The sequence below is a fragment of the Crinia signifera genome, chromosome 6 (assembly GCF_055691185.1).
Source record: "Crinia signifera chromosome 6, ASM5569118v1, whole genome shotgun sequence".
In the NCBI taxonomy this organism is placed as follows: domain Eukaryota; kingdom Metazoa; phylum Chordata; class Amphibia; order Anura; family Myobatrachidae; genus Crinia; species Crinia signifera.
Window position 1 is genome coordinate 248,452,036 of NC_139222.1, and position 25,504 is coordinate 248,477,539.

General features: G+C 44.1%; 1 protein-coding gene across 4 annotated transcripts in view; it reads right to left on the bottom strand.

Annotated features, from left to right (window-relative positions):
* Positions 1 to 799: 799 nt before the first annotated feature.
* The window catches only part of NEURL1 (neuralized E3 ubiquitin protein ligase 1), a 398,530-nt gene continuing 373,825 nt past the window's right edge, over positions 800 to 25,504 (bottom strand). For 3 of the 4 annotated variants that reach the window (XM_083149287.1, XM_083149285.1, XM_083149286.1), the window contains 3 exons: positions 15,990 to 16,670; positions 12,904 to 13,050; positions 800 to 10,201 (listed from right to left, as the gene is read on the bottom strand). In XM_083149287.1, the coding sequence (XP_083005413.1) occupies positions 9,960 to 10,201; positions 12,904 to 13,050; positions 15,990 to 16,670 (1,070 nt within the window). In that variant the 3' untranslated portion in view covers positions 800 to 9,959. The remainder of the gene's footprint in view (positions 10,202 to 12,903; positions 13,051 to 15,989; positions 16,671 to 25,504) is intronic. The other variant, XR_014444620.1, reaches the window with a different exon arrangement.

Here is a 25,504-nt window from a genome sequence, read left to right on the forward strand (position 1 = left end):
AGTGAAAACCTGCCCACTGCAAGGCTGCGAATAGCTTGCAAAAATGTTGCTGATAATTGTACAGCTTCAAAGCCATACGCAACACCCTTACCATCAAAACCTGGAGCCTACTCTTCCTGTGCGATAGAATCAGGCTGATCGGGGCAGGAGCACCCTCCCTGAATACACCTGAGCGCGCCTGCGCTTTCCCTGACACTCCCAGATTTGTGTTGCTGTTTGGCGTTGCGCATGCACACTGGGATCCTTCCAAATAAGCAGTAGTTTGATTATTGGTCGTCGTGAGAAACCCCTATTGATAAGATGTTGACACATGAAATGTCAGCATTGTTAAAATGTGGTCATTAGGATTTGAGGTTCATTAAGGGCATACTTACCTTAAAGCCACAAAGTCGACATGGTCACCATGCTGACACGATGTCAGTGTTGACATGTCAATCTATAATTTTATAGAACTAGATAAATGAAACATAGAATCTGATTGGTTACTATGGGAAACACACATTGTCCCTCATTCTGATCCGCGCTTGGGACCGATGGTTGTGCACATGTGCAAGGCTTCTGCGGAAGCGCCCTCGCCTCTCCAGCAGCAGGCCCATGCGAGGGGTTTTCATAACACATCCCCTTGCATGGTGGCAAAGGGATACGGCGGCGGCATGGGGGGTACGCGATTTGGCGGGGCAACAGATCAGAATGAGGGACATTGTCATTGTCGACATGTTGACCTAACCTCCTGAACCCAATTGAAGCACTTTAACCGGAGCAAAACATGGCCCCACAAAAATGAATGCAGAAGCGTTAATTATTTAAATCATGTTTATTCACAATCACATTTTCATCTAAAACCTTACGATGAATAATCATTTTAAAACAAAACCACAAAATCGTAATAAATAGATGGAACAAAGTGAAAAAGACATTCATATACATTTATCCAACAGTAACAGAAAGTAGGGGGGGACGAGGACAGCATCTGGGGGTTATGGCTATAATTTGCACTTCTTAATTACATCACAGGAAATAGAATGTCCAGTCCACACGGTAAGAGACGCCTGCACACTGGATACTGACTACAGATTGGTCCACGGCTAGAAACAAGATTGCAACATATTTACAGGACATGATCAAATCTATCATCAAATCAAATCAACCGCCGACTGTACTGACTCTTCCTTTACAGCAACACATTTCTCTTGTGTTTGTTTCATAAGTTACCATCCCTCAAAAAAAAACATCCGATGCCTCCAGGAATGAGGAACATGATCTCTTCTAGGTGGAACAATTTAGAATTCGGAACTGGAACAAGCGCAGCTCCGTTCGCTTCTCCTAATTACAGTTATACGAATCAGTGTCATTCGTTTAATGTACACTTCAATACATCACCCTGTAAAAATAAACTCTGCAGTTGGCAAGAACTGTGCATTCCTTGATTTCATTGTGCAGTGATTTTTATTCAGACCCCCCCCCCCCCTGTATATGATTGCTTCCTTGGCTCCGTATTAATGAAATGCTTGACTACAACTGGATCCAGATGTGACAGTAGAGCGGGGTTAATAATTAACCTGAGTCAACTCCATAACCGATGAGTAAGGAATATGTATGAGATGCAGCAAGGAAATGTAAAGTCTTGCACTGCAGTCATAACAATTAAGATCTTGTTCTGTGCAATTTCTTAACATGAATAATTAGTGGACGGGGGAGATGTATCAAAGCCGTAAGAGATAAAGTGGAGAGAAATAAACTACCAACTGTCAATTCAAATCCTCTTATTTCCCGCATGGTTCTTGGCCTCTGCAGAACACCGTTGTGCTCATAACAACCTGACTGTTAAGTTACAGGCTGGGTTTAAAAAGGGACTGTTAGGAGCTGATTGGCCGGTTATAAAGTACCAGGCACTTTATCACTTCTCCCTTATTACTGCTTCATACATCTACCCCTCAGTTACTTGTGGGTGAGTGGGTCATAAGGCTCTGAGTAGATTCCAAGCTTATGGTTCTCCATTCATTTATACCCCTTTCACACCAAAAAAATGCAGGGACATTTCTGGAAATATTGTCCCTGGATGATGCAGGGACATTCCTGGGTTGGCCACTTTTACACTGGGCTAGTCCCTGCATTTTCTGGTGTGTGGGGGCAGCGGGTGGTGGGGTCTGGGGTCCAGACTGCGGGGATCCGGCCATGGCAGCTGTGCGCTTATAGCGCTTTTTGTCATTTTTAAAGGATTGGCCGGACGTTGATTGGCTGAGAGCGTCCGGCCAGTCTTTTCAAATCCAGCAGAGTTTCCCGCCCCGCTGCCCGGCAAATAGCGCTACAAGCGCACAGCTGTCTCTGTCAGATCATCGCAGTCTGGACTCCTGCCGCCCGGACCCCGGACCCCTGGACCTTGCTGCCCAGACCCCGGACCTCTCCGCCTGGATCCCTGGACCCCGGAACCCGCTGTCCAGATGGAAGCAAGCCGGGATGCCGGGTAAGTACCATTCACACCAGCCTGTTTCCTGGGTTGGTCCTGGGAGCAACCCTGCTTTCTAGAAGGGTTGAATTCCCGGGAAATTTTCCTGGGAATTTGGCCCGGGAACCTTATACACCAGCGCTAGCCGCAGTGTGATGAGATCAATGTCTGCAATATTTTTTTTGGACATATGCAAGTTATAACTGTCCGTATAGGAATTGCAGACAGCATTTACCAGCAGGCTGCACTCCCGTGCCTCTTGCTGCTGCTGTTTATTGCACCTGTCTGCATTCACATCATTGTTCCGGCTGAGGGAAAAGTGCTGCACTTTAACACAGGTGATCAATGTAATGTTACAAAATATTAAATTATCCATGCAGTATACTGCAGCGATGTACCAGACACATTTCCAGGTAATCAATAGGAAATCTGCACATTTCATATCTAAACCCAGGAAAATCTAATTTCTGTGAACGGTGATTGTGAAGATGTGCCATTAAAGACTGAAATACTGGATAATTGATGATTATTATTATAATATCCAAAGGGTAGCATTGGTACAAAATAAATGTCAATATAAAAACACACACTTCTACCTGGATTAGAATTTGAATTGATAAATTTATGAGAATAATCAATTACCCAGAATAATTGTGTATATTGTGCGACATTCAAGTTTAAATCACTAATATCAACTAAATCTAACTGAGATCTTGACCAAAGGGCTCTGTATCAGGCACCGCTGCATTTCTTAACTTTTTCCAAATACAGAAAAGTGTCAACTGCCCGGAGATTATAAACCGTAGGGGGAAGAGAAATGTCTAGAAGTGTGCTTGCCATTTACGTACAGTACAGCAGATGCTTTAAGGGACTCACCAATATTCTGGTAGCACCCTGCCGACTGTCCCAAATGTTCAGAGGCCGTTGAGATTTCCTTCCTGGTTTTTCATAGTGACCAACTTCAAACTACAGTAAATTCCCTTTTTTTCTGCGGGATAGGTGCAATTCTCAGCATGTAATACTTCTTTTCTCGGCTGTTTATGTTCCGGAGTAAGGTTTTTTTAAATGCACAAAATGAATACTTAAATGTCATTATAAAATTCAGGACTACTGACATGATGGAGTATTGCACGGACACGTCATGATGTACTGAGAGTGGTTCCCAAACTCGACCCTGAAGAATCCATAGCAGTTCATGTTTTCCAGTTCTCCTCACTGAATCACAGGTTACAGACAAATATAGCGTGCTCATAGTTGCTGCCATATGGCCGCCAATGCCTATTTGGCACAACAAGTCGCGGAATAGTAATGCTGCATCACCTAATGCTTTTCTATGAGCCGTGTGTGAATTAGACACACAAGCATGGCGACGTGTGGGCGCCTTTCGCCACGCATGCTGCATGAGGCGATTGGCACAGCAGTGATGGGCATGGCTAGATCTGTAATTAATTCCACCTGTGGATTTTAAAATGTGCAAGTGAGTAATGAGTACACCTGTGCACCTTCTAAGCGACCTGGGAAATGTGTCAATGAGTAATGAGTACACCTGCTATGTGACCTGGGAAATGTGTCAGTGAGTAATGAGTACACCTGTGCACCTGCTAAGTGACCCTGGAAATGTGTTAGTGAGTAATGAGTACACCTGTGCACCTGCTAAGTGACCTGGGAAATGTGTCAGTGAGTAATGAGTACACCTGCTAAGTGACCTGGGAAATGTGTCAGTGAGTAATGAGTACACCTGTGCACCTGCTAAGTGACCCTGGAAATGTGTCAGTGAGTAATGAGTACACCTGCTCACCTGCTAGGTGACCTGTGAAATGTGTCAGTGTATAATGAGTACACCTGTGCACCTGCTAGGCAACATGGGAAATGTGAGTAATGAGTACACCTGTGTACCTGCTGGGCGACCTATGAAATGTGTCAGTGAGTAATGAGTACACCTGGGCACCTGCTAAGTGACCCTGGAAATGTATGAGTGAGTAATGAGTACACCTGTGCACCTGCTAAGCAACCTGGGAAATGTGTCAGAGAGTAATGAGTACATCTGTGCACATGCTAGGCAACCTGGGAAATGTGTCAGTGAGTAATGAGTACGCCTGTGCACCTGCTAGGTAACCTGGGAAATGTGTCAGTGAGTAACGAATACACCTGTGCACCTGCTAGGCAACCTGGGAAATGTGATAGTGAGTAATGAGTACACCTGTGCACCTGCTGGATGATCTGGAAAACGTGATCTGTTGGGGGTAATTGAGCGTAGAGTTTGGGAGCCACTGATGTATTGTAGCAGCAGGTAAGTATGCCTAGAACAATCTTAAAATGTTACCAATTAAGAACTACTGACCATACAGAAGCCTGAGACAAAAATACATCCTATCACGGTGGTGCCACTAGATCCCGGTGACTTAATAAGTAACTGGCATCGCATGTAAGTGAACATCTTTTCTTTAAGAGACAGTATAGTATTCAGCTGGCACCTGTCTACTGACTCTAACATGAGATGACTGATTCACAGAATGTATTAACAAATCTATAAAACAGACAGATACACATCATCAGTGTACTGACACGCCACCAAGTGTACACAGCACACTCACTGCATTGCACTGTCACATGGCTGTTCATTCTACTATACCACTAATACCAGAACACCAACCACCACATACTGTGGCCTCCTTGAACATTTCTGTTGTGAATGTCTATCACTGCTGACACAGTTTTACATGTACATTAGTAGGAGAATCGCAGGTCAGGTATAATATGACTACTAAAGGCCACTATTACAAAGACACAAATTGGTATCGCACCTATTAACATTGAAATGACTGTGTGATCTATTTGAACAGCATGAAAAGAGGCAGAGCCATTAATGACAGCTCTATGCCCATTAGCATATATCTCTAATAAGCATACTTATAAAGTTGTTAAAGGTTCCTTTTGGGAAACTGCAGATTGGGAGGTGCAGGTAGGGGATCAGGGGCGTGGCCTGGTGAATTGCCTTGTTGTGCCCCTAACCCCACTGTACAACATTGGGTGGACACCAGAAGGTTGTTCTACTTTCCTGTGAGTGTCCCAGACATTTTCAGAGAGTATTTGCAGCAAATATTACTTTTGTAAATAGGTTAGAGAGCTATTGAGGCAAAAAACACATTGCTTCATGTGTGGTAACACACATAACACTATATTATATCAGCTAAACCCACAATCATCCAATCAGAAGCAGCTAGCTACTATCATCATTAGCAGGTATTTGTTACAGCAATAGATATGGTTACCGGTAAGTGTGTATCCATAAATCGTTACGTGAGAACACCCTTACTATACTATGCTGGCAATAGACAGCCCCATCCACCCCCTTTCCCCTCCCCTCTTCATCATATGCAGGTGTCAGTGTAGATTTGTATAACTCTGCATACATGCATACTGTAGATTTTCAACTTGTTTTGGAAATGTGTATTTTTCTCTATGCAAATTGGGGAATGTCCAGTTCAGTAGCAGAACCTGCGTGTTTCATAACGTATAATGTTACAAAGAGTCTGATGGCAAAAGTGGAATGTTCAGACTCGCTAGAGGCATCCAAGGGGTATATGGAGGAAGAGTCTGATGTCCTATATAGAGGCAGGTGAGGATTTGGATTACATACAGTATATGGTGCATGTGGGGCCCAGTTGGTGACATATACGGTGTATGTTGGCACTCAGATGATATATATGGTGCATGTGGGTGCCTAGTGGCATATAAGTTGCATTGCAAGTAGGGGAGAATCTGGACCTGATGACATATACATTGTATGCGGTGGTGGTGATGGCATATCAGGTTCATGAAAAGGGACCTGATGACATTTAAGGTGTATGAGAAGACTGATGGCAAGTAAGGGGCATGGGGGGAATGGGGGCCTGATAGCATATATGGTGTATGGGAAGGGAGCATATAAGGTGCATGAAAAGGGGCCTGATGGCATATAAGTGCATTGGGGGCCTGATGACAAATAAGGTGCATGAGGGGGCTCTAATAACATAAAATGGCCTGTGGGGCCACTGGAGGCATACAATGTGCATTGGGGACTCTAAAAAAGAAAATGATTGTTAGCCCACTTATGTATTTGTCACATCTACTGCCCATGACCTCTTCACACATGTATGGAAATAATAAGGGCTGCGGGCCCCGTTTTTCTCAATGGGGACTGTAGTCGTATCCTTATAAACAGTCAAGGTGGCCTCACGCAATATCCACTCACTAGGATTCTCCATTGGGTTACCACTTACCAGACAGCCAATTCACTAAGGACTAGGCATTGTGAACGGAACACTGATTATAATAAATGAGCTGTCGGCATTTCATGTACATTCGTTAATTATTGTATTGTTTTCAGAATTCCAGGGTACTCTATCAGACTCCCAAGAAACTATATTCCGCCTCCTTCCTGGATCCCTTGCACAAAGTGGTCAGTCTGGGAACTTGATTGCGTCATGGCTCTTTCAAATTGCCACGCCTCCCGCACCTTCCACCTGAGCCTCCTGCTCTTGCTGTATGTAAGGAGTGCATTGTTGTGACTTGTAATACATGTGTAATAAAATGTGCTGAGTTCATCTCTGCCTATGTCCTTAGACTACTCACAAACAATATAGGTCCTGGTAGCTGTTAAGTAGCTGTTATCATTGAGTAGATAAGTCTATAAAAATTCCTTAAGCTCAGTTCTAACAGACATCTTTGTTGTTGGCCAACTGACCTGTGTTCAATTTAAAGTGACACTTGACCGAGGTGTCATCCTATTCTGGCTTATTCCCAAGGACATCTCGTTATAGGCGCCAATACTACTGAACCGGCATTAGACTAGCTGCTTTGGTAATACACATTTGTCATATTTATATTCGCATAGATGATAAGGATCACAATAGAGAACACGTCTCCCAGAACATGGTTATCTCTGTGTGATAAGAGAGGCTAGGATATAGGAGGTTGGAAAGGCGCTAAGTCAGCCTGTGTTTGGTTTAAGTATTTGGACGACCAAGTACTGAAATCAAATAGCACATTCGTATTTGTGCTTTTCTAAATGCATTTCTGAGAGTAATAGATTGTGATGTTTTGCGTTACATAAAACCTTGGATTAAAAGCATTCTGCGATGGAAAGCAGCATACAATAGATTACAGTAATTACTTCACTTAAGGCTATTGGCAGAACCACTTCTCTACAGAAGAAACAAACCCACACATTTACATAAATGTTGTTTTTGACAAGATGTTTCTTAGGGAAATACTGTTGAATGTGCTAGCGGTAGACATGTTGGAGTTACAACTAAGGCCTAATATATATATATATACTGTATATTTTTTTGCGTACAGTTATCATCATTTTAATTTTACAAAGTGCACCAACATTTTCATATAAAGAGAGTCTAAAAGGATTCTTGGTATGGGCCTTTTCCTTTTCATCAAATTGCCAAGAGACACAATGGACTCTAGAAGGGTTATCGAGCTCCCTAACTATGTAACACCAAATTGGAACAGAAGGACTTTTCTACTAACACTGAATTTTGGTGCAAAAGCTGCATTGAGTAACAGCTACTGTACCAATTATTGATGATCTTTTTTATGCCACACACGGTAGATAATAAAAGGATGTGTCTTATTCATCTCCAAGGTTTCATGGAAGCATCTTAATGCAGTACTATCAGGGGTGTAGATATCAGTAGGCCCCATAGTAAAAGATTGTAAGGGCCCCCTATTTATCAACTGATGGTGATAAATGTATGTAAAACATATTACGTAGACAGCAAAGATGGCCCCCTTCAGCTCTGGTCCCCATAGCAGCTGCACCCCTTGCACCTATGGTAGTTACGCCCTTGAGTACTATTAAATATGTACTAATGTGTGACATATCCACCACCTAAGCTCTGAAAACAATCCACGTTACTTACTGTACTACAATCACAACATTAGTTTCCACGTATATATTCCAGGAAAACCATATTCTACAATCAACAAGTGCTAGGATTCACAATGGCAAAATGTGCACGTGTTTAGGTGATTGGTTCATTTTAACACCAGGGGATGGCCATTGAAGTCCACCCTTCAATTAACAGAATGGTGGCATCCATTTTGTTGGTTGGACTTACCAATTGGCTAGAAACTACTGACGTAACTGATCCATGAAGTGATATCATCTTTTGCTAGTAAACTTCTAGCTTCATTTTCATGAAGGCAGACTTAACCCACAAAATGGCTGCCTACACAACGTGAAGGTGTACTTCATGGTTCCACATGGGAATTGTTGCTGAAGTAGCATTATGACATTCCAAAAGCTTGTGAGTCGCTTGTGACAAACATTGTCAATACCTCAGGTACTCTTTTCGATTTTGTGTTTACAAAATGTTAGATCCTATTAGGTCCCGACAGCAGAACTATGTTTGACAACTTCCTGTCCAAGACGGTCAAATCAGCTGAGGTTTCATAGCTGCAGAACCTACATTGGCCCATAGTTCACATGTGCTCTTATTAGTGTACTTATAACAGGTCACCTTATACATATGACCCAGCCTCCTTTCCACATCAACCAGAGTATGCGTTCACTGAAAGTAAGATAAAACTGTGCATTCAGACAACTAAAGGTGAAAGTTAATGGTTATATATTCCTTATACTGTCATTTTCTTATAAAATAAACAAAATACAAAACACATTAATACAAGATTTTTTGGGGGAAAAGCACCTTCATCTATTTGAATGATATCATATATTACTAAACCCCCAAATTTTAGCAGCTCCCTGTAAAAGCCAATCTGTGTCGGCACTTGGGGTAGAGAAGAAGAGATGAGTGACGTCAAAGGGCGCAATAAAGATCAGAATTACCTTAACTGTGACTGACATTCATCCCGAATGTTCGCCTACTCTTTGCTGTTTATGAAACTGGTTATTGTCAATGACAAGAGGGCTACGATAAACATTGTAATGTACCAAACATACTACACTTTTTGTCTAAGTCTTAACCTTTCCTACTATGAAAACACTGCTAAACCCACTATGGCTTAAATCTTTCTAGGTGATGGTCCGGAACATAAATACTCTCCAATATTTATACCTACACGATATGCAACGGTCAATGTATCTTCCGACAAACTCCCCGAAAGTCTCACGCTTTACTGTATGTTTCTAATTCTGTTTATTTCTTAGCAGCTATTGCTTGATATTCTTGAATGATTATGTTGCACGATCCGGAGCCGGAACTGCAGTCTCTCCAAAACAATCTTCCCAGATCTCAATTAAGGACGCAATAAAAACCACAAGCCTTTGTGATCCATATCAGACTTCCATACATTAATTTGAATAGAATGATCAATGACCACAAGACTATGCTTCCCTGATATCTTGTTATCCAGAATCGTTGACTTCAAAGTTCAAAACATTACAGACACTAACTGGCGATTTTAAGTGCTTCAGACTTCTCCAAGAGAGCATTATAAAAACCGTTAAGAACCAGTTGAGAGAGAAGGTTGTCGCAGGTGAAATGGCTTTTGGGACCTAACTGCTGCGATACGTCTTAATGATGTCTTTGATAAGACGTCTGCAGATAGGGCAACAGGCATTGTTCATCTTTTTGAGTTTCAGGCCGCAGGTGTAGCACAAACACATATGTCCGCAGGAGTAGATGACCGTGTCCACCAGGTTCTCATAGCAGATGGTGCATTCGTCACTCCAGGATCCTGAGACAGACGGTGAGATGGGTGATTCGGGCATACTCACTGGTGAGTTCGGAGCAGTGCCTATGTTAGGATTTTAAAAAGAAAGATTTTGGGGGGTTAATGGCTGGGAAAAGTACAGACACAGTAGTGGAGGCTACCTGTAAAACAGAAAACATACCAGGACTTTCTGTGTTATAATTCTATATTCAGAGAGGTTTTGTGGTTCTCCGGTGCAGACATTTAGGACCTTATTCAGATCCCTTCGGTCCTCCGTGTGAATGCGCCGGTGCGTTTCTGCGCATGTGCAGACACAGGGTGTCTACCCTACACGCCGAGTGGGGGGGCGGAGAAGGGCAGGGGGCACCGGGCAGCCCCATTAGCATATGGGAACATGGGCGTTCCCATGAGAACGCTGGACGTTCTCAGGCTAATGAGGCCGTGGGGGGCAGCTGACATCACCGGATGTCAGCTGCCCGCCCTGTAATTGCACAGAGCGCCCGCAGTTTAGAGTGACTATATAGGTCTCTCTGAACTGCGTGTGTGTGAAATATCATTCGATGGTTGGTGACCATCGAATGATTTCTCCCCGCCTGCGAATGGATGATTATGTAAATCATCCATTCGCAGCCATGTGGGGGGTATTGCGTGCGAGGGGGGGGGGGGCAGCCGGTGCAATATCGCAAACTTGCGAGTCAATCAGAATATGGTCCATTGTGTGATACTGAAAAAAGAGAGACAGCGAAGTGGAGAAGAAGAGAAGGAGAGACAGCGACATGGAGAGAGAGAGAGAGAGAAGGAGAGAGAGAGAGAAGGAGAGAGAGCGATGTGGAGAGAGAAAGCGACGTGGAGAGAGACATGGAAAGACAGCAATGTGGAGAGAGAGAGAGAGAGAGAGAGAGAGGAGAGACAGAAATGTGGAGAAAGAGATGGAGATACAGCAACGTGGAGAGAGAGAGGAGAGACAGAAATGTGGAGAAAGAGATGGAGATACAGCAACGTGGAGAGAGAGAGAGAGAGAGAGAGAGGAGAGACGCGACTTGGAGAGAGAGAGGAGAGACAGAAATGTGGAGAAAGAGATGGAGATACAGCAACGTGGAGAGAGAGAGAGAGAGAGGAGAGACGCGACTTGGAGAGAGAGAGGAGAGACAGAAATGTGGAGAAAGAGATGGAGATACAGCAACGTGGAGAGAGAGAGAGAGAGAGAGAGGAGAGACGCGACTTGGAGAGAGAGAGAGGAAAGACAGCGACTTGGAGAGAGAGAGAAGGAAAGACAGTGACATGGAGAGAGGGAGAGACAGCGTTCCTGCAGTGAGACACAGAGATGGCAGCCTTGCAGCTTTGAGTGAGCGAGTGGGCCAGGCCTGTGCGGGATGCGCTGTGAGGTATGGGGCCTTAGAGGTTCCCAGCACATTCGGGGGGGGGGGGGGGGGAGGGGGTTATCCTAGCATTATCTTAATCATTGATCCATATACTCAGATGTTCTAATTAATATTCAGCAATATACAAATATCAAGTCCCAGCCAGAGAGCCCGCTGTGTTCAATGTTAGTCCCAGTCAACATTTTTCATGTCAACCTTTTTCATGTTGACCTAATGGCCACGTCAACCTAAGGACCATTTCCACATATTTAATTTGTCGACCTAATGTTTTCAGACGTATTGAGGGCATCCTCCATCTATTCATCTGGGGGCAGGGGCCACAGGCAGATATCACAGAGCCAGCTCTTTCCCTATGCCTTAGTTAGGATCGGGCAGGAATCGGATCAGCAGCTAATCCGCCTGCGGGGGCAGGAGTCTGGGAACTGGGTGTGTGCTGCTCTGCTGCCGCCTGTGTGCAGGTGATGGAGGAGTCAGGATTGCGAGAGCGCTTCTGCAGCCCGGCACTTCCTTGCAATGCTAGTGCTGCACCTGGTGGTGCACTGCAGGACATCAGGGTGTATGCAGCAGCAGCGGGTGTGGGGGGGGGCTAGCCATCAGTAGGACTCTATCAGCGGCAGGGGTGAAATCAGTGGCAGGGGTGAAAGGGGAGAAGCGCCAGCAACTTTCAGAGAAGCCAGTGACTGGGTGCAGGGGGTGCAAAATTGCTTTAAGATCAGCAAATCAAATGTAACAATGTAGATGTGTGGCTGGCATACATACATACATACAGGTGTGGATGGAAAGGTCAATATACAAAGGGTCAACACTGGCAACATGTCAACAGGTCACAAATGCCAAAATGTCGACATTGACAAATGGTTGATGCGCACAAAAGGTCTACATAAAAAATGTTGAAACATGAAGAGATCGACATGAGTTTTAAAGGGTTTTTTGTGTCCCCAATTAGTGTAGTGCGTACCCTCGCTCTGCTCGTTCGCAATCGCAGTACAGCTGGATGTTAAAGTATGAAAAAGTCAAAAAATGTCAACAACAAAAAAAAAACATTGAAAAACTCATGTTGACCTTTTTCTTTAATTGTTGACGTTTTGCATGTTGACACTTTGTCAATGTCAACCTTTTGGTGTTGACCTCTTGACTATCGACCTAGTGACTGTAGACCTACAGTATCAACCAGATACCCATACATACATTCATACATACATCCATACATACAAGTCTACATCATAATGAGAGATTGATCAAAGTTTGAAGAGAAATAAATTGGAGAGCGCTAAAGTACCAACCAATCAGCTCTTAACTGTCATTTTTCATAAACATTGACAGAATCCAATCGGTTAGTACTTTCTTTCCAAGCTTTGATAAATCTCCCCCCAGTGGCTCACCATTGAGGAATGCTTCACTTACCGCTTATAGAATTACATAGGGGTCCCGGCACACACGTGTTCAGCACGGGGTCAGAGCTGCCGCTGCACAAGGCTGTAGGACTGTTCGGAACTGATGTGGGAGAACTTGGTGTAGATGGCTCACGGAGGTCAGATGATAGTGTGGAGCCTGGAGAAGAAAGGCCGGTCAGTCAATAGAAGGTATTTTATTTTGTTCTTGCCTTCCCAGCTCCATGCAAAACCGGCATTTATATTCCTTACACCGATTATGGTACCGGCGGGAAAAATCAGCTTCATCTGAGCAAAGTACTTACCAAGAAGCCATATTAAACTCAATGAGAGCTGAATGTACAGTATTATGTGGATTGCAGAAGTTGTGTCCCTATAGATTGTAAGCTTGCGAGCAGGGCCCTCCTACATTTTGACTGTCTGTAAATACACTGTTTTGTTGTTTCACTGTCTGCTATTGTAAAGCGCAACGGAATATGCTGCGCTATATAAGAAACTGTTAATAAATAAATAAATAAATACAATCCCACTGTTATATAGGAAGTGTTTATGCAGCTATTATTCAGCATGCCTGTACACTTCTGCAGTTCTTCAGAGTTCTCTAGTGATTTGCATTCAGGCTACATTATAAAAGGCACTTTTGGGGGCTGAACATTTAATTGTCAATAGAACAGATCTTTACCCCTGGGGTAATGCACCTAGAACAGATATACGGCCTGATTCAGGCCTGTTTGTTAGACTGCGTATATTTGCAGTCTAGCAGGCAGGCCACCATTGGCAAGGCGGGGTTTGGTGGAATCAACCAGAATAACCCCCAATATGTGAGCGATATCTAGAGTCAAGTCAATGTTGCCAGGCGATAAGGTATAATCACTTGGCATACATTAACACGCCCCTTCCAACCCCTATTCTGTCTTACCATCGGACAAAGGTTAGCAAAAAAAAGAAAGCATTAAGGACATAGGGATGGAAATGTTCTTGTGCAGTTAAAAATAATTAGCATTTTACTCCCCAAAATATATAAACCGCTGGGCCCAATGTCAAATTCTACGAATGGCATTTCCAGAAGTTCTGGTAAAAATGTTACGTGAGTGATCCCTGCAGGCAACTGCTCTGAAAGGAAAACGCATTTCGGACAGGACGATTGTATTAGACATGACTACATAGACAATGTCAGCCAGATCACCGTAATCTGTTACCGACAAGGGTGGGGACTATGAGTAACAGCTAATACACTCTAATGGGGCATGACGAGCGCATTTGGGCTGATTTCATGGTTGAATATATATCCAAGGGTCAGGTTTGTAATTACTGGTGCAAAAAAAGTCATGATTTTGACTGAACATTTAAATATAAATATTGCAGTGATACAAGACAGCTGCCACGACGCGCCGCATGGGGGTTCCATTTTATATAACAGGAAACAGAGACAATCATATTGCACAATATCGTAGCTGTCCTCCCTTTTCATTTTTGAGAGCCATATATGACGTTTTTACTCCAAGATATCTATTGATATGTGGCCCCTTGTTTGCATGCAGTTTAAGCAGGTTTTGTGGTCAGTTTATCTGAAATATCAAAGCGTTAATGTTCTCAATAGTCCACAGTTGTCTCGGGAACAAAATGGCTGCCTTCACAGTCTTTATGTGATAAACACAGGGACCGCAGCGTGTCTGTCATTCCAGGAGAGCAGGCAAGTTAAACCCAATGGCGAAGCACCACGCATTATATTCCCGGACATGATAGCCAGCGACCATCAATTGACAGATTCCTCTCTCTTGGTATTTTCTGTGAAGAGTGGGCCAGATGCACTAAGCTTCAAAAGTGATAAAATAGAGAGTGAAAAACAGCCAGCCAATCAGCTGCTACCTGCCATGTCACAGACTGTGTTTGAAAAATGTCAGGAAGGAGCAGATTGGTTGGTTATCACTCTCCATTTTATCCCTTTTGAAGGTGAGTGCATCTGTCCCCTTAGCTCATGCCATTGAGCCAAGTAATTCGGCAATAAAGCAGCCCCAACAGAAACCCATGAAGGCTGCTTTTGGGAGTGAAAATGGGATATCTGCTGCATATATGTGGGTATCCCTTGAAAACAGACGTGATATCCTACAAGTATTAATATATAAATAAGCCCCTTATTTTCTTGCTATTTCTATTATTTACAAAAGCCCACATTCCGGAACCCGTGGCCCATTGGCCCGGATGCTGCCCCGACAAGCACTGTCTTATGCTGTTTTATGTCTATCGTATCATCTTTGTCATGAACTATACTTCACAGTGTATAATGTTAAATTAATACAGCTCCCTCTTTCTTTTTTTTTTTTTTACTTTAGCCCAGTGTAACGTATTCAGCCTTTGTGGATTATTAATGTCCACTTCTCCCTTTGATAGACAAGCTAAATAAAACATGAGGTGTTACCTGCATTATTAACAAGATAGGACGAGAATCCCACACACTACTAGATAGCAGAAGGCTTGTTGTTAAAGGCAAAGTATTAAGTTATTGTTTTTATCACACAACCTGATACACCACCCAGAAATGCTGACACTGCATCAAGCGTCTTGCTATATTGCTTGACCTTCTGTGGGTGACATTACCCCAGCAATCCATTGTTTGAGCAGCAGATGGACTTTTGGGTAGTATTATGTGCTACCTCATTTTTCAACTTGCGATACCTTGAGGTTTCAGAATTCAAGGGTCAGGATTTATAATGACAATGACAAAATGGCAATCCCTTTCTAGAAAATTCCATATTCCCGAGAATTTTCCCTTACCAAAAACAACATGTTCTACGCTGTACTGCCCGCTAAAAGTGTACTCAAGAAGTTTGTGAAGGTAAAAAAAGCTTTTTAACAAAGGACATCCCCCAACAAGCAGGTGTGGGACAAGTTGTGTTAGCCTGCCTTGATCTGTAAATTATTTCTAATGAGGTTACAAATAAACAAAACGTGTGATCTGGATTTACACAAGAACCAGAGCTTGGCAGAAATATCAGCGTTCGGGGTTAGTGTAGAAACAGTAAGCAGAACCTCTATACATGTGGGGTGGGCAGAATTAACTACAACTTTTATATTAAAGATTCCTAGAGAAGTCCTTACCCAAAATGCGTATCTGCATGATGGCGCCATGTAGACCAAAGAACATCCAGAGAGGTTGGGAACAGTCCACACAGACTTGCATTCCAGTACTTGCTCCATTATGACTCAAATGTAGTTCACCTTCCGCGTTAATTACAAACCCCAAGATGTCCCCACTCTGAAGAGGAACCAGCACTCTACAAACAGCCCAGAACTCCTTTCTGTCAACCAATGACTCTGGATTATAGGGGAGGTCGCTAGGTCTCAGTGTGCTGGGATCGCAAGACGTCACACCATACGACAAAGTCCCAGAGCGCAAAGAGTTTGACTTGTTTATCTTGACGAAGATGGTTTCATTAATTCTAAGCGACCTGCTGGTGAACACCAAAGTCCGTTCTTCTCGGGCATGCTCCAGTCTTGCCACTGTTTGGTCATCTAACGTCTTGATATGGGCTCCTCGCAGCTGGTGGAAGCGGAGGTCGCTTTCCAGCTGTGTTGGGAGTAAGTGGGAATGCTGGGAGTTGAGAGAGTTCTGTGGGATGGGACACATGGTGGTCATAGACTGAAAGTTCTCTTCCTGCAAGTTCAGGTCACATAGGCTGACGGACAAGCGGGTGTCTTCAGTTTCTCTTCGCAGGGATGGACGCGGGATAGCAGTGAAAGACCGTGGCCGTACGCAGTCAGGAGGGATGATTTCGCTATCTGTAAATAAAAACACATGGTGATCAAAATCAGCAGGTCATTTACAATACAATCGTAAAAAGGGAGATGTAGTGAGAGATAAAGTACCAACTAATCAGATTTTGTAATTTTATAGGCTGTGTTTGAAAAATTACAGTTAGGAGTTGATTGTTTGGTACTCTCTTTCCATTTTGTCTCTCTTCAAACTGTGACATGTCCCCCCCCGTATGGAAGCCAATCTAGAGAACAAAACATTGTAATTGAGTAAGTCCACAAATGCTAACCCAAGACAAAAGCCGCCGACACACCAGTGAGATGAACAGCCTTGTAAACTGGTAATAATTTTAAAAAATATACAACATGAACCAGATCGACCTTTTGTTCTTCAGCTTATTCTTATAAATAATACTATTAAACGGCTGTGTGAATTATTATCTGGCCAACCTGTTGTAACTGTTTCCCTAAACCTGTGATTAGTGCAAGACACGATTTTGTATATTTTGGCACTAGAATGATCAAACACGTTGCATTCCAGATTGTCTGTTTGTGCAAGCAGCCTATCAATTCCTTAGGCACCAATGACATCACTCAAGCATGGATTATTTATCTGTAACTACTGGAATATCAGGGGCCCACACTTCCCACGGTGAATGTTTCAGGCAGCTAAAATGTAAGTAATGCTGTCTCTATAATGTCACTATTTCCGTGGATAGAGAATGTTAGATTAGCTCACAAAATGGCTGCCTCCTGCATCTACACGACAGGTATACTGTACTTAAAGAATGGACAAAAGAAAAAAATAGGCTCTTTATCAAAGTATCAACCGTTCAGCTCCCAACTATAATTTTGCAAACGCAACCTGTAATGGAAGTTAGATGCTGATTGGCTAATACTTTATCTCTTTACTTTATCAGTCTACCAGCTTTGGTAAATCTCCCTTTGTATCTTAAGCCCCATACACACTAAATGAGTCCCCGCCAACACCAATATTGGCATCAGGGGGGACAAGGCTGGGTGTTGGCATCGGCAAGAGAACTCTCACTCTGTGTCCTATCGATGTTTCTGTCGGACATCATGTGACCCTGCCTCCCACCGCTGACTGTCCTGTCAGTGAATGATTCAGAGGTGGACACCATGTGAAGATTGACAAACTTTTTGGAGCTTGGTAAATTTGACCCATTGAGAATAATGGGGGCTGAGGCCTCGTCAGTTTGCATAATGCATAACATTTTCAAAACTACTGTTTGTGCATTATTTCCAGGAGGGATCTCCTTGGTAAATAGACCTGTTTCGGGGAAAGACACGTTAACCTTTGCAGAACTGCAACACCTGTCCATAGAGGATTGAAAGTGTTCTCTATAACTAGACACTGACCAGATAGGAGACAGATCTGTTACATGATCAATTAACTACAGTCTGTATAATGTGGAACTGAACATGAGCCCTTCGGCTGAGATACAAGAATGTTTCTAGACTGTAATCTTAAATCTCACAGCGATGTGTTTTATTACTGCCTGGCAGGCGTCTCGCACTACGCCTGGGATCCCCTTGCTTTCAACCCTGGACCTTCCATTTTTACTGATGACTAAGCAGTAGAGCAATTGTAAGATAAACACAAGTAAAGCAGAGAGGATGAAGACGATGAACTACAATCCTCATCATCCTCCTGCACCTAGGAGTATCAGTGTAATTGGGTGCTTGAGGAGAATGTGGGAAGCACATATGCTGTAGGATGACTAATACCCCTTCCACATCGCAAAGTCAAGTCGGACCCGGGATTGAGAGGATTCCCTCCTCCCCCCGTGTGTGCAGCGCTACGTAAGTTTAGACTTACTCATCCATGTAATGGCGCTGGGGAGATCAGGACCGCTGCTGACGGCAGTGGCCCTCCCTCCCAATGGCCGTACCTGCCCGAGTTTTTCACGGCACTCCCAGCAAATGCTAAGATGCAGCCCACAAACTACAGGTGGCTGTCAATCCGCATGGGCGTTCCCATGAAAACACTGGGCATTGCAATGGTAATCATCCGGTGATGCTGGTGCGGGGGGCAGACAGTTGATATCACCGGATGTCAGCTGCCGTCTGCTTCCCGCACAGGGCGCTCGGAGACACCATAGAGGTGTCTCTGATCTGTGAGCGCTGGAGAAATCGTTCAACGGTTGTTGACCATCGAATGATTTCTCCTTGGCCGAGAATGGATTCTTATGGATAATCATCCGGTCGCAGTCATTCAAGGGGCGGCTGGCACTGCGGGCGATGTCTGATGGGAACGCAAGGTTGTGAAATTCGCAGCCTTGTGAGTCAACCAGAATAAGGTCCTTAATGCATGACCACAAGATGTTTGCGGTTCTAAATTTGACTTCTGAACACAATATAACAGCTGCAACACATAATGAAAGGTTTTCTGCAGGCAAAAATACTAAAAGTACTACAAAATGTTAATTACAGGTAAGGCAACCTTATTTGGGGCATCACATATATATATATTAACAGCGTAAGGTGCTTTTCTATGCTGCCATTGTCTGAGCACGGTGCATCATATACCAAAGTTTGGTCCGTACATGTGCAGAATTATATTGGCAATGAAATCAGATGCTGGCAAAATGTCCATCAGCCAATCACAAAGCATCACCCCTGTCTGAGCTCTTTCAAAATGTGACAGTTGGTGATCTCTGCCTGTGCACCTGCCGTGTGACCTGGATTATATGACCTGTCTGGTGGCCTGAAAACTGTGACAGTTATGTTCAGCCACCCACTCATCAGGGATACTACAGGGTATCGACTCCTAAGGGGGTAAAATGGGACAAAAATTCATCCAGCAACCATATAGCTCCAGAATGCAACCCCCAGCAACAATGCAATATTGCTGATATAGTGCTGGTTGATAAAGAGAAGCAAAGTAGAACTGTGGCTGGATATAGGGCCTAATATAGGTTGTTTGCCAAATCAAATAAAAATCGAATCGAAATCAAATCAAAAGCAAACTTCTTTAATGGACCAAACCATGTTGCACTGCAGCTGGGGCTGATGTAACACATGTACAGAGAGAAAGTTACATTGGGATGGGTTATATTGTTTCTGTGCAGAGTAAATACTGGCTGCTTTATTCTTACACTGCAATATAGTTTTCAGTTTGCACACATCTGACCCTAATTTAGCTCTCTCTGCACATGTTACATCAGTCCCATCTGCAACATGGTTTTGTCCAATATAGAAGGAGTTTGTTTGCAAATAAACCTGAATTACCCCCCTACCCCACTAAATCCGAATATTGCAATAAAATAATGCAGTTAGAGTTTATTATATTCTATAGGTTTATACTGTATACAACATGTCCAATATACTGTATTGGCAGAAATCAACAAAAGCCCTAGCAGTCATTCTCACAGTTGCAGTGTATTTGTTTATTAGCAAACTCTAGTAATGGGCACTATAAATAGATCTCAGCCAGGGGTCATTTAATGTCTTCAGTGCTGAATAAAGAGTCTATTTATTGCACAGTGCCGCACTACCCAGACTGGCTTCTATTCTTACCGACGGAATGTCAGACATCGCGCTACAGGAGCACCAGCACCAGGAATAGGTGCAGCAGCCCAGCTCTTATTCTACCAGGAGAAAGAGATCGCTAGGACAATGACACAATGGAAGAGATCGCTAGGACAATGACACAAAGGCTTTTGGGAACAATTGATGACATCTTGCCTGTCTCTCTCCCCCCAACCGCATCTAAGACACCTTACTGCGTTACCCATCAAGCACCAGGATCTTCCCCAAGACGCCTCAATGGGCTCCATTCTGTGCCTGCCATTCAAGTCGCTCTCATGGGATATGGTCACTACGCTGACAGTATGAAGGGCGACATACATTTCTAAAGGTCAACAGGCCTAAGGCCCAAGCATTCCATTTTACCAACTGTGGTTATCATATCCTGAAAGTCATTTACCCGACGCCGGGATCCCAACTGTCAAACCGCCGGCAGCTGGGTGCCCAACGGCCACCCGCTATTTTCCCTTGTGGGGGTCCACGACCCCCATAGAGGGAGAATAGAATAGGTGGCGAGCGGAGCGAACCAGCGTGCCCGCAGCGTGGTGAGCGCAGCGAGCCTGCAAGGGGCTTTTTTTGCGCTCGCCATGCTGTCTGAGTCCGAACACTTTTAATATTAAAAGCAGAACAGAAGTCTAGAATATATAAGTTCTGTTTAGCCCTTGGTGTGGTGTTATGGCCGCTGCAGTGACATAGACCCGATATAATCAGTATTATGGGTACAAAGTCACAACTGGCAAACTGATTTAATTTATCTTCTAGCTGATAAGCTCAGTGGTGACTCAATGTCAAGGAGAGATCGCTTTATCAGTACAAACAATGAAATAATACAATATATCATATACATAGAAAATCACCGCAATATAAATTATTCTCTGTTCATTGGAGACATCTGTTCTCCTCAACAATGCTCTCACAGACACGGAGCACAAATCAATGGAAGGAGAAGACAGAGGGTACTGAGGGTTAGGCCATGAACATAAACATGTACCTCTTGTTGGCATTTAAGTGGTTTCTAAGAGACAGGCTCCCACCCTTTGTCACTGGGAGACGCAGGCTAGCCGTTTCCATGGCTATGCACGTACATCATGATCTTTTCATTACCATCCACCTCTCTATATTTTCAGCTGTTATTCAGCAGAGCTGCCTTGTGCATCATCTGTGTGGGAAAAGGGGGGTTTAATATCCGCCCCAGCGGCATCTGCATCCTTGGCGGTCCTGGGCACACTCTGATTCTAGTGCTTACAGAGAGCACAGACCACTTTTCTGTTTATGGCACAACATGATTAAATCACCATCATTTCTGCTTTCACAGACCCATCCTTGCCTACTTCTGGAGATGCCCGAGGTGGGAGGCACGTGGCACCATGAATCGTGGAATGTGGTTATGACCCTGCGGTTGAAATCCATCCATAGTTGCCTACCCTCCTGCATTCTGCAGGAGACTCCCTGAAATAGCAGCAATCTCCCTCTCTCCCTCATTAGTCTAGCAATCTCCCTCATGTCACCTAGCCCACATTACACTGTTACATTTTTGGGAAAAAAGGAATGAGAGACAGATACATTTACATTGAATCATCAGCACCATTTCCCAGCTCTATAGCAAGTACAGTGGATCTTACTAACTGCTTTGGGGCTCATCTACATTTGGAAATAAGTCATTTAAAAAAATTCCTGCTTAATATATACACAGCTACTGTACATACAGGATTGGCAGATATACACATTTGTTTTCATGAACAGAATGTCGAACCTTTTTTATATCCGTTAAAGTAATTAAGGGGTATATTTACTTACGGTCAGTTTTGGGGTCACTCCGCTTACTTACTAAAGTTCAAACTGCCGAAATCTAGGTCTGGAGGGATTCCATAAAAGGGTTAAGGCTGTACCAATTGATTCTGGCCACATACTGCTGCTGGTACACAGGAAGACAGTCCCATTGCCAGCCAAGTCCTTAATGGGTAACTTCTGTAGCCCCCTGTCCCCAGATTCCCCTTTCAGGCTCACACCCACAGATAAATACCTCCACTGTTTCTGGTGTGTCACTAGAACTGCGGCCAATGCAGAATTATGTCTATACAGCATGTAATAAACGCCTATTTTCCTTTTAAATCCTAAAACCCCAAAAGATTCACCAACCCTTAATACAACCTATTGTAAACCATGACTTTGCTAATCACACAACAGTAAAATGGCAGAACTTGGGCCCTTATTCTGGTTGGTGCGGATATGTCCGCGTGCGTTCGTTCCGCCGATGTTTTGTGTCTGCGCATGTGCAGAGGCATATCTGCGCATGTGCGAAAGGGACATACGTCCAAATTCCGCATGAATTGTTTACACTACGAACAGGGGGAGGAGAGGGGCGTGAAGGGCTGTTTGGCCTCATTAACATATGCATACGCCCCGCGTTTCATGGGCGTTCCCATGAAAACGCTGGGCGTACGTATGGTAATGCGGCCGTGACGCACGTGTAGGGGGCGGACATATGACATTGCCGGATGTCAGCTGCCCGCCCAGATCCCTGCTTTTGCACTGAGAAATGCCCGAGTGGTCTGAGCTCGCGGGAGCTGCCTGACCGCTCGGTCCTGCATTCGATGGTATGCGACCATCGAATGATGGGGGAGGTTCCCAGAGATGGAGGAGGTGTATACATGAGAAATCCACTCGTGCTCCGTGCGGTCAGCGGCTTACCGCATTCGGACGGAGTGAGCGATCCGTACGGAAGGCGGGGTATAGGACGCACGGTCCTGGCCGCATATTCGGCTCCGGCCGCACAGACCAGAATAAGTCCCTTGATAATGATGTAAAAGCAGCCACCTGCCTGACAGATGTTCCTTGTGTATCTCTCTCCCATACGGCTTCCTGTCTGCAGGATTATTGCTTTCACGCAAATATTGAAATAGTCATTTATTAACTTTGCTGTCCCAGGAAGCGTAGCTTACAGAAGATGCTATCACTGGGCTGCACAATGTCAGTATCAGATGCCAGCCATCTGTCCAAGAGAGAAGTGCTACATAAAGAATGTACAAGGCATAGTTACAATTTTGGGTGGATTTTGACTAAATTACATGTAGTATCACTGCTATTCACAGCTATCAGAGATCTACATTCAGATCAATTATCAAGAATTCGATAAAATGCTGTCCAGGAAAAGTTCTCTATTAGTTATACTGTAGCTATAAGTATCCAGATACCGCTGAAACTTACTGATTGTGCATTTGCACAGTACGGTATGTACATGGGGAATATGAGGGCGGGAGGAGACTCTGGGTCCAGCTCATTGTGGAGTTCCTGCAGCATCACCCAATCATGTGAGGGATGAGGGAATACAGCTTAAACTGGAATTAACCTTATTCATATTAACAGGGCTGTAACTAGGGTAGTGCAGATGGTGCTGTGCCCACAGTGTAATTGCCCAGTGCGCTTACCATCCACAACTTTCCCCGATTGGCTGCCTACAGATGGAGCGCCTCTCTGTGTTGCGGGTCCTGGCGATTCTGCCAACTGCCAAGATCAGGCGGAAGGGAAGCGCGCACGAGATGCTCACGCGCCCTGTTCTGTCTGAGTCCACCGTCGCCCTCTGCCGCCTCCCCCCCGTTGGTGCCTGCAGAAACACCCCCCCAACCCTGCCTGTCTCCCTGAAGCAGAGATGGGCAGGGATTCCGCTCCCCAGCAAAGATTGACAGGGACACGCGTGTGTGTGAGCATCAGATGGAGCCCCTCTCCACCGGCTCTCGTCAGCGCAGGGGACCTGGTGAGAGGTGATTCTATATATTATCTTCTAGAGCTCCACCTGTGGATCTTTTACAATGTGTCAGTCAGTAATGAGTGCACCTGTCGTGTGGCCTGGAAAACCTGAACTGTGTGGGGTCCTGAGGACCGAGTTTAAGAACCACTGTTCTCGAGGGTGCTAAATTAATAAGAAGTAGAACCTGATTGGTTGCTATGGGCAACATTCCATCTTCAATAGAACTCCCATCTTAGTAAATTTACCCGACAGAGAAAGCGGCAGATGTGGCATTGGGCAGTGTGTGGGTGAACCGGTGACATAAGGACTTATCCATTGTATTTATTACTACTATTTAGACACACATAATGAATTTTATGCAGAATCCCACAGAAACCCCACTGGAAGAACCCTACTTGAATCCCACACATTATATGATAACTTTGATATATATATATATATATATATATATATATATATATATATATATATATACATACATACATACATACATACATACATACATACATACATACATACATACACACACACACACACACACACACACACACACACACACACACACACACACACACACACACACACACACACACACACACACACACAGTTACTGCACAATTTAAATGTAATTCCTGTCTTCATCTCCTCCCTTGTCTTAAGCTATACTGCAAAAGATTCTGCTTCTTATGGTATACTCCACAGTAAAGACAGTAATCACATCAGTTGTCATAGGCGGAGCAGACGGAGACTAGGCAACTCAATTACAGTTACCAGGCCCTGACAGCGGCATTCAAATCAGGGTCTCTGTATTTAATAGTCATAGACATTAAGCTGCCGGCTGCAGCTGCTGACTAAACTTGGCTATACAGTATAAGGGCAAAGTTCTCCCTGTCACATAGAATAATGAATGTAAAGTATTGGAAGGTTCGGGATTGAAGATTGGAGAAGAAGCAACTGTAGTTCAGCAGATCCGTGCCCCAAGGTTTAGCTACTATGACCATGAACAGGTTCCGGAGACCCTGATTAGAATCTCTGGTCTGTGTTCTGTGGCTCTGGATGAGCCTCTTCAGCAGCTCCACAACCTACTGATAAGGAATCAAGGTCTCCTGGAATCAACACTGCAGCCACAGGCACTAATTTCATAGCAATCTCTGTTGTTGGCGACATCGCTTGCTTACCATAATAACTAACAACAGGTACACTTTCCTCTGACATTGACATTACGTGACCGATACTTCTGTATGCTGCTCTCAGAGTCTTTGTGTCCGATCTTTCTTCCACGGGTTGGTGCTGGCTATTAGATTTAAGATTCCATACATAAATCCCAAGCTAACTCCATTTTGGATGGATATTGGGAACTTACAGGAATTACTGCTCCATTCTCTCCTAGGTTTTACCTATTGAGGTCCCAGATGCCAAAACAAGTTAACCATTACATTTTATAGGTCATGTGCTAGATTGGTGTCGATGGAAAATAACATTTGCCCGATTGGCAGAACTACTAGTGGTACAGCATGTACATTACACCAGACCACTGGGGACTAAGGGGCTCACAGCTGCCGGA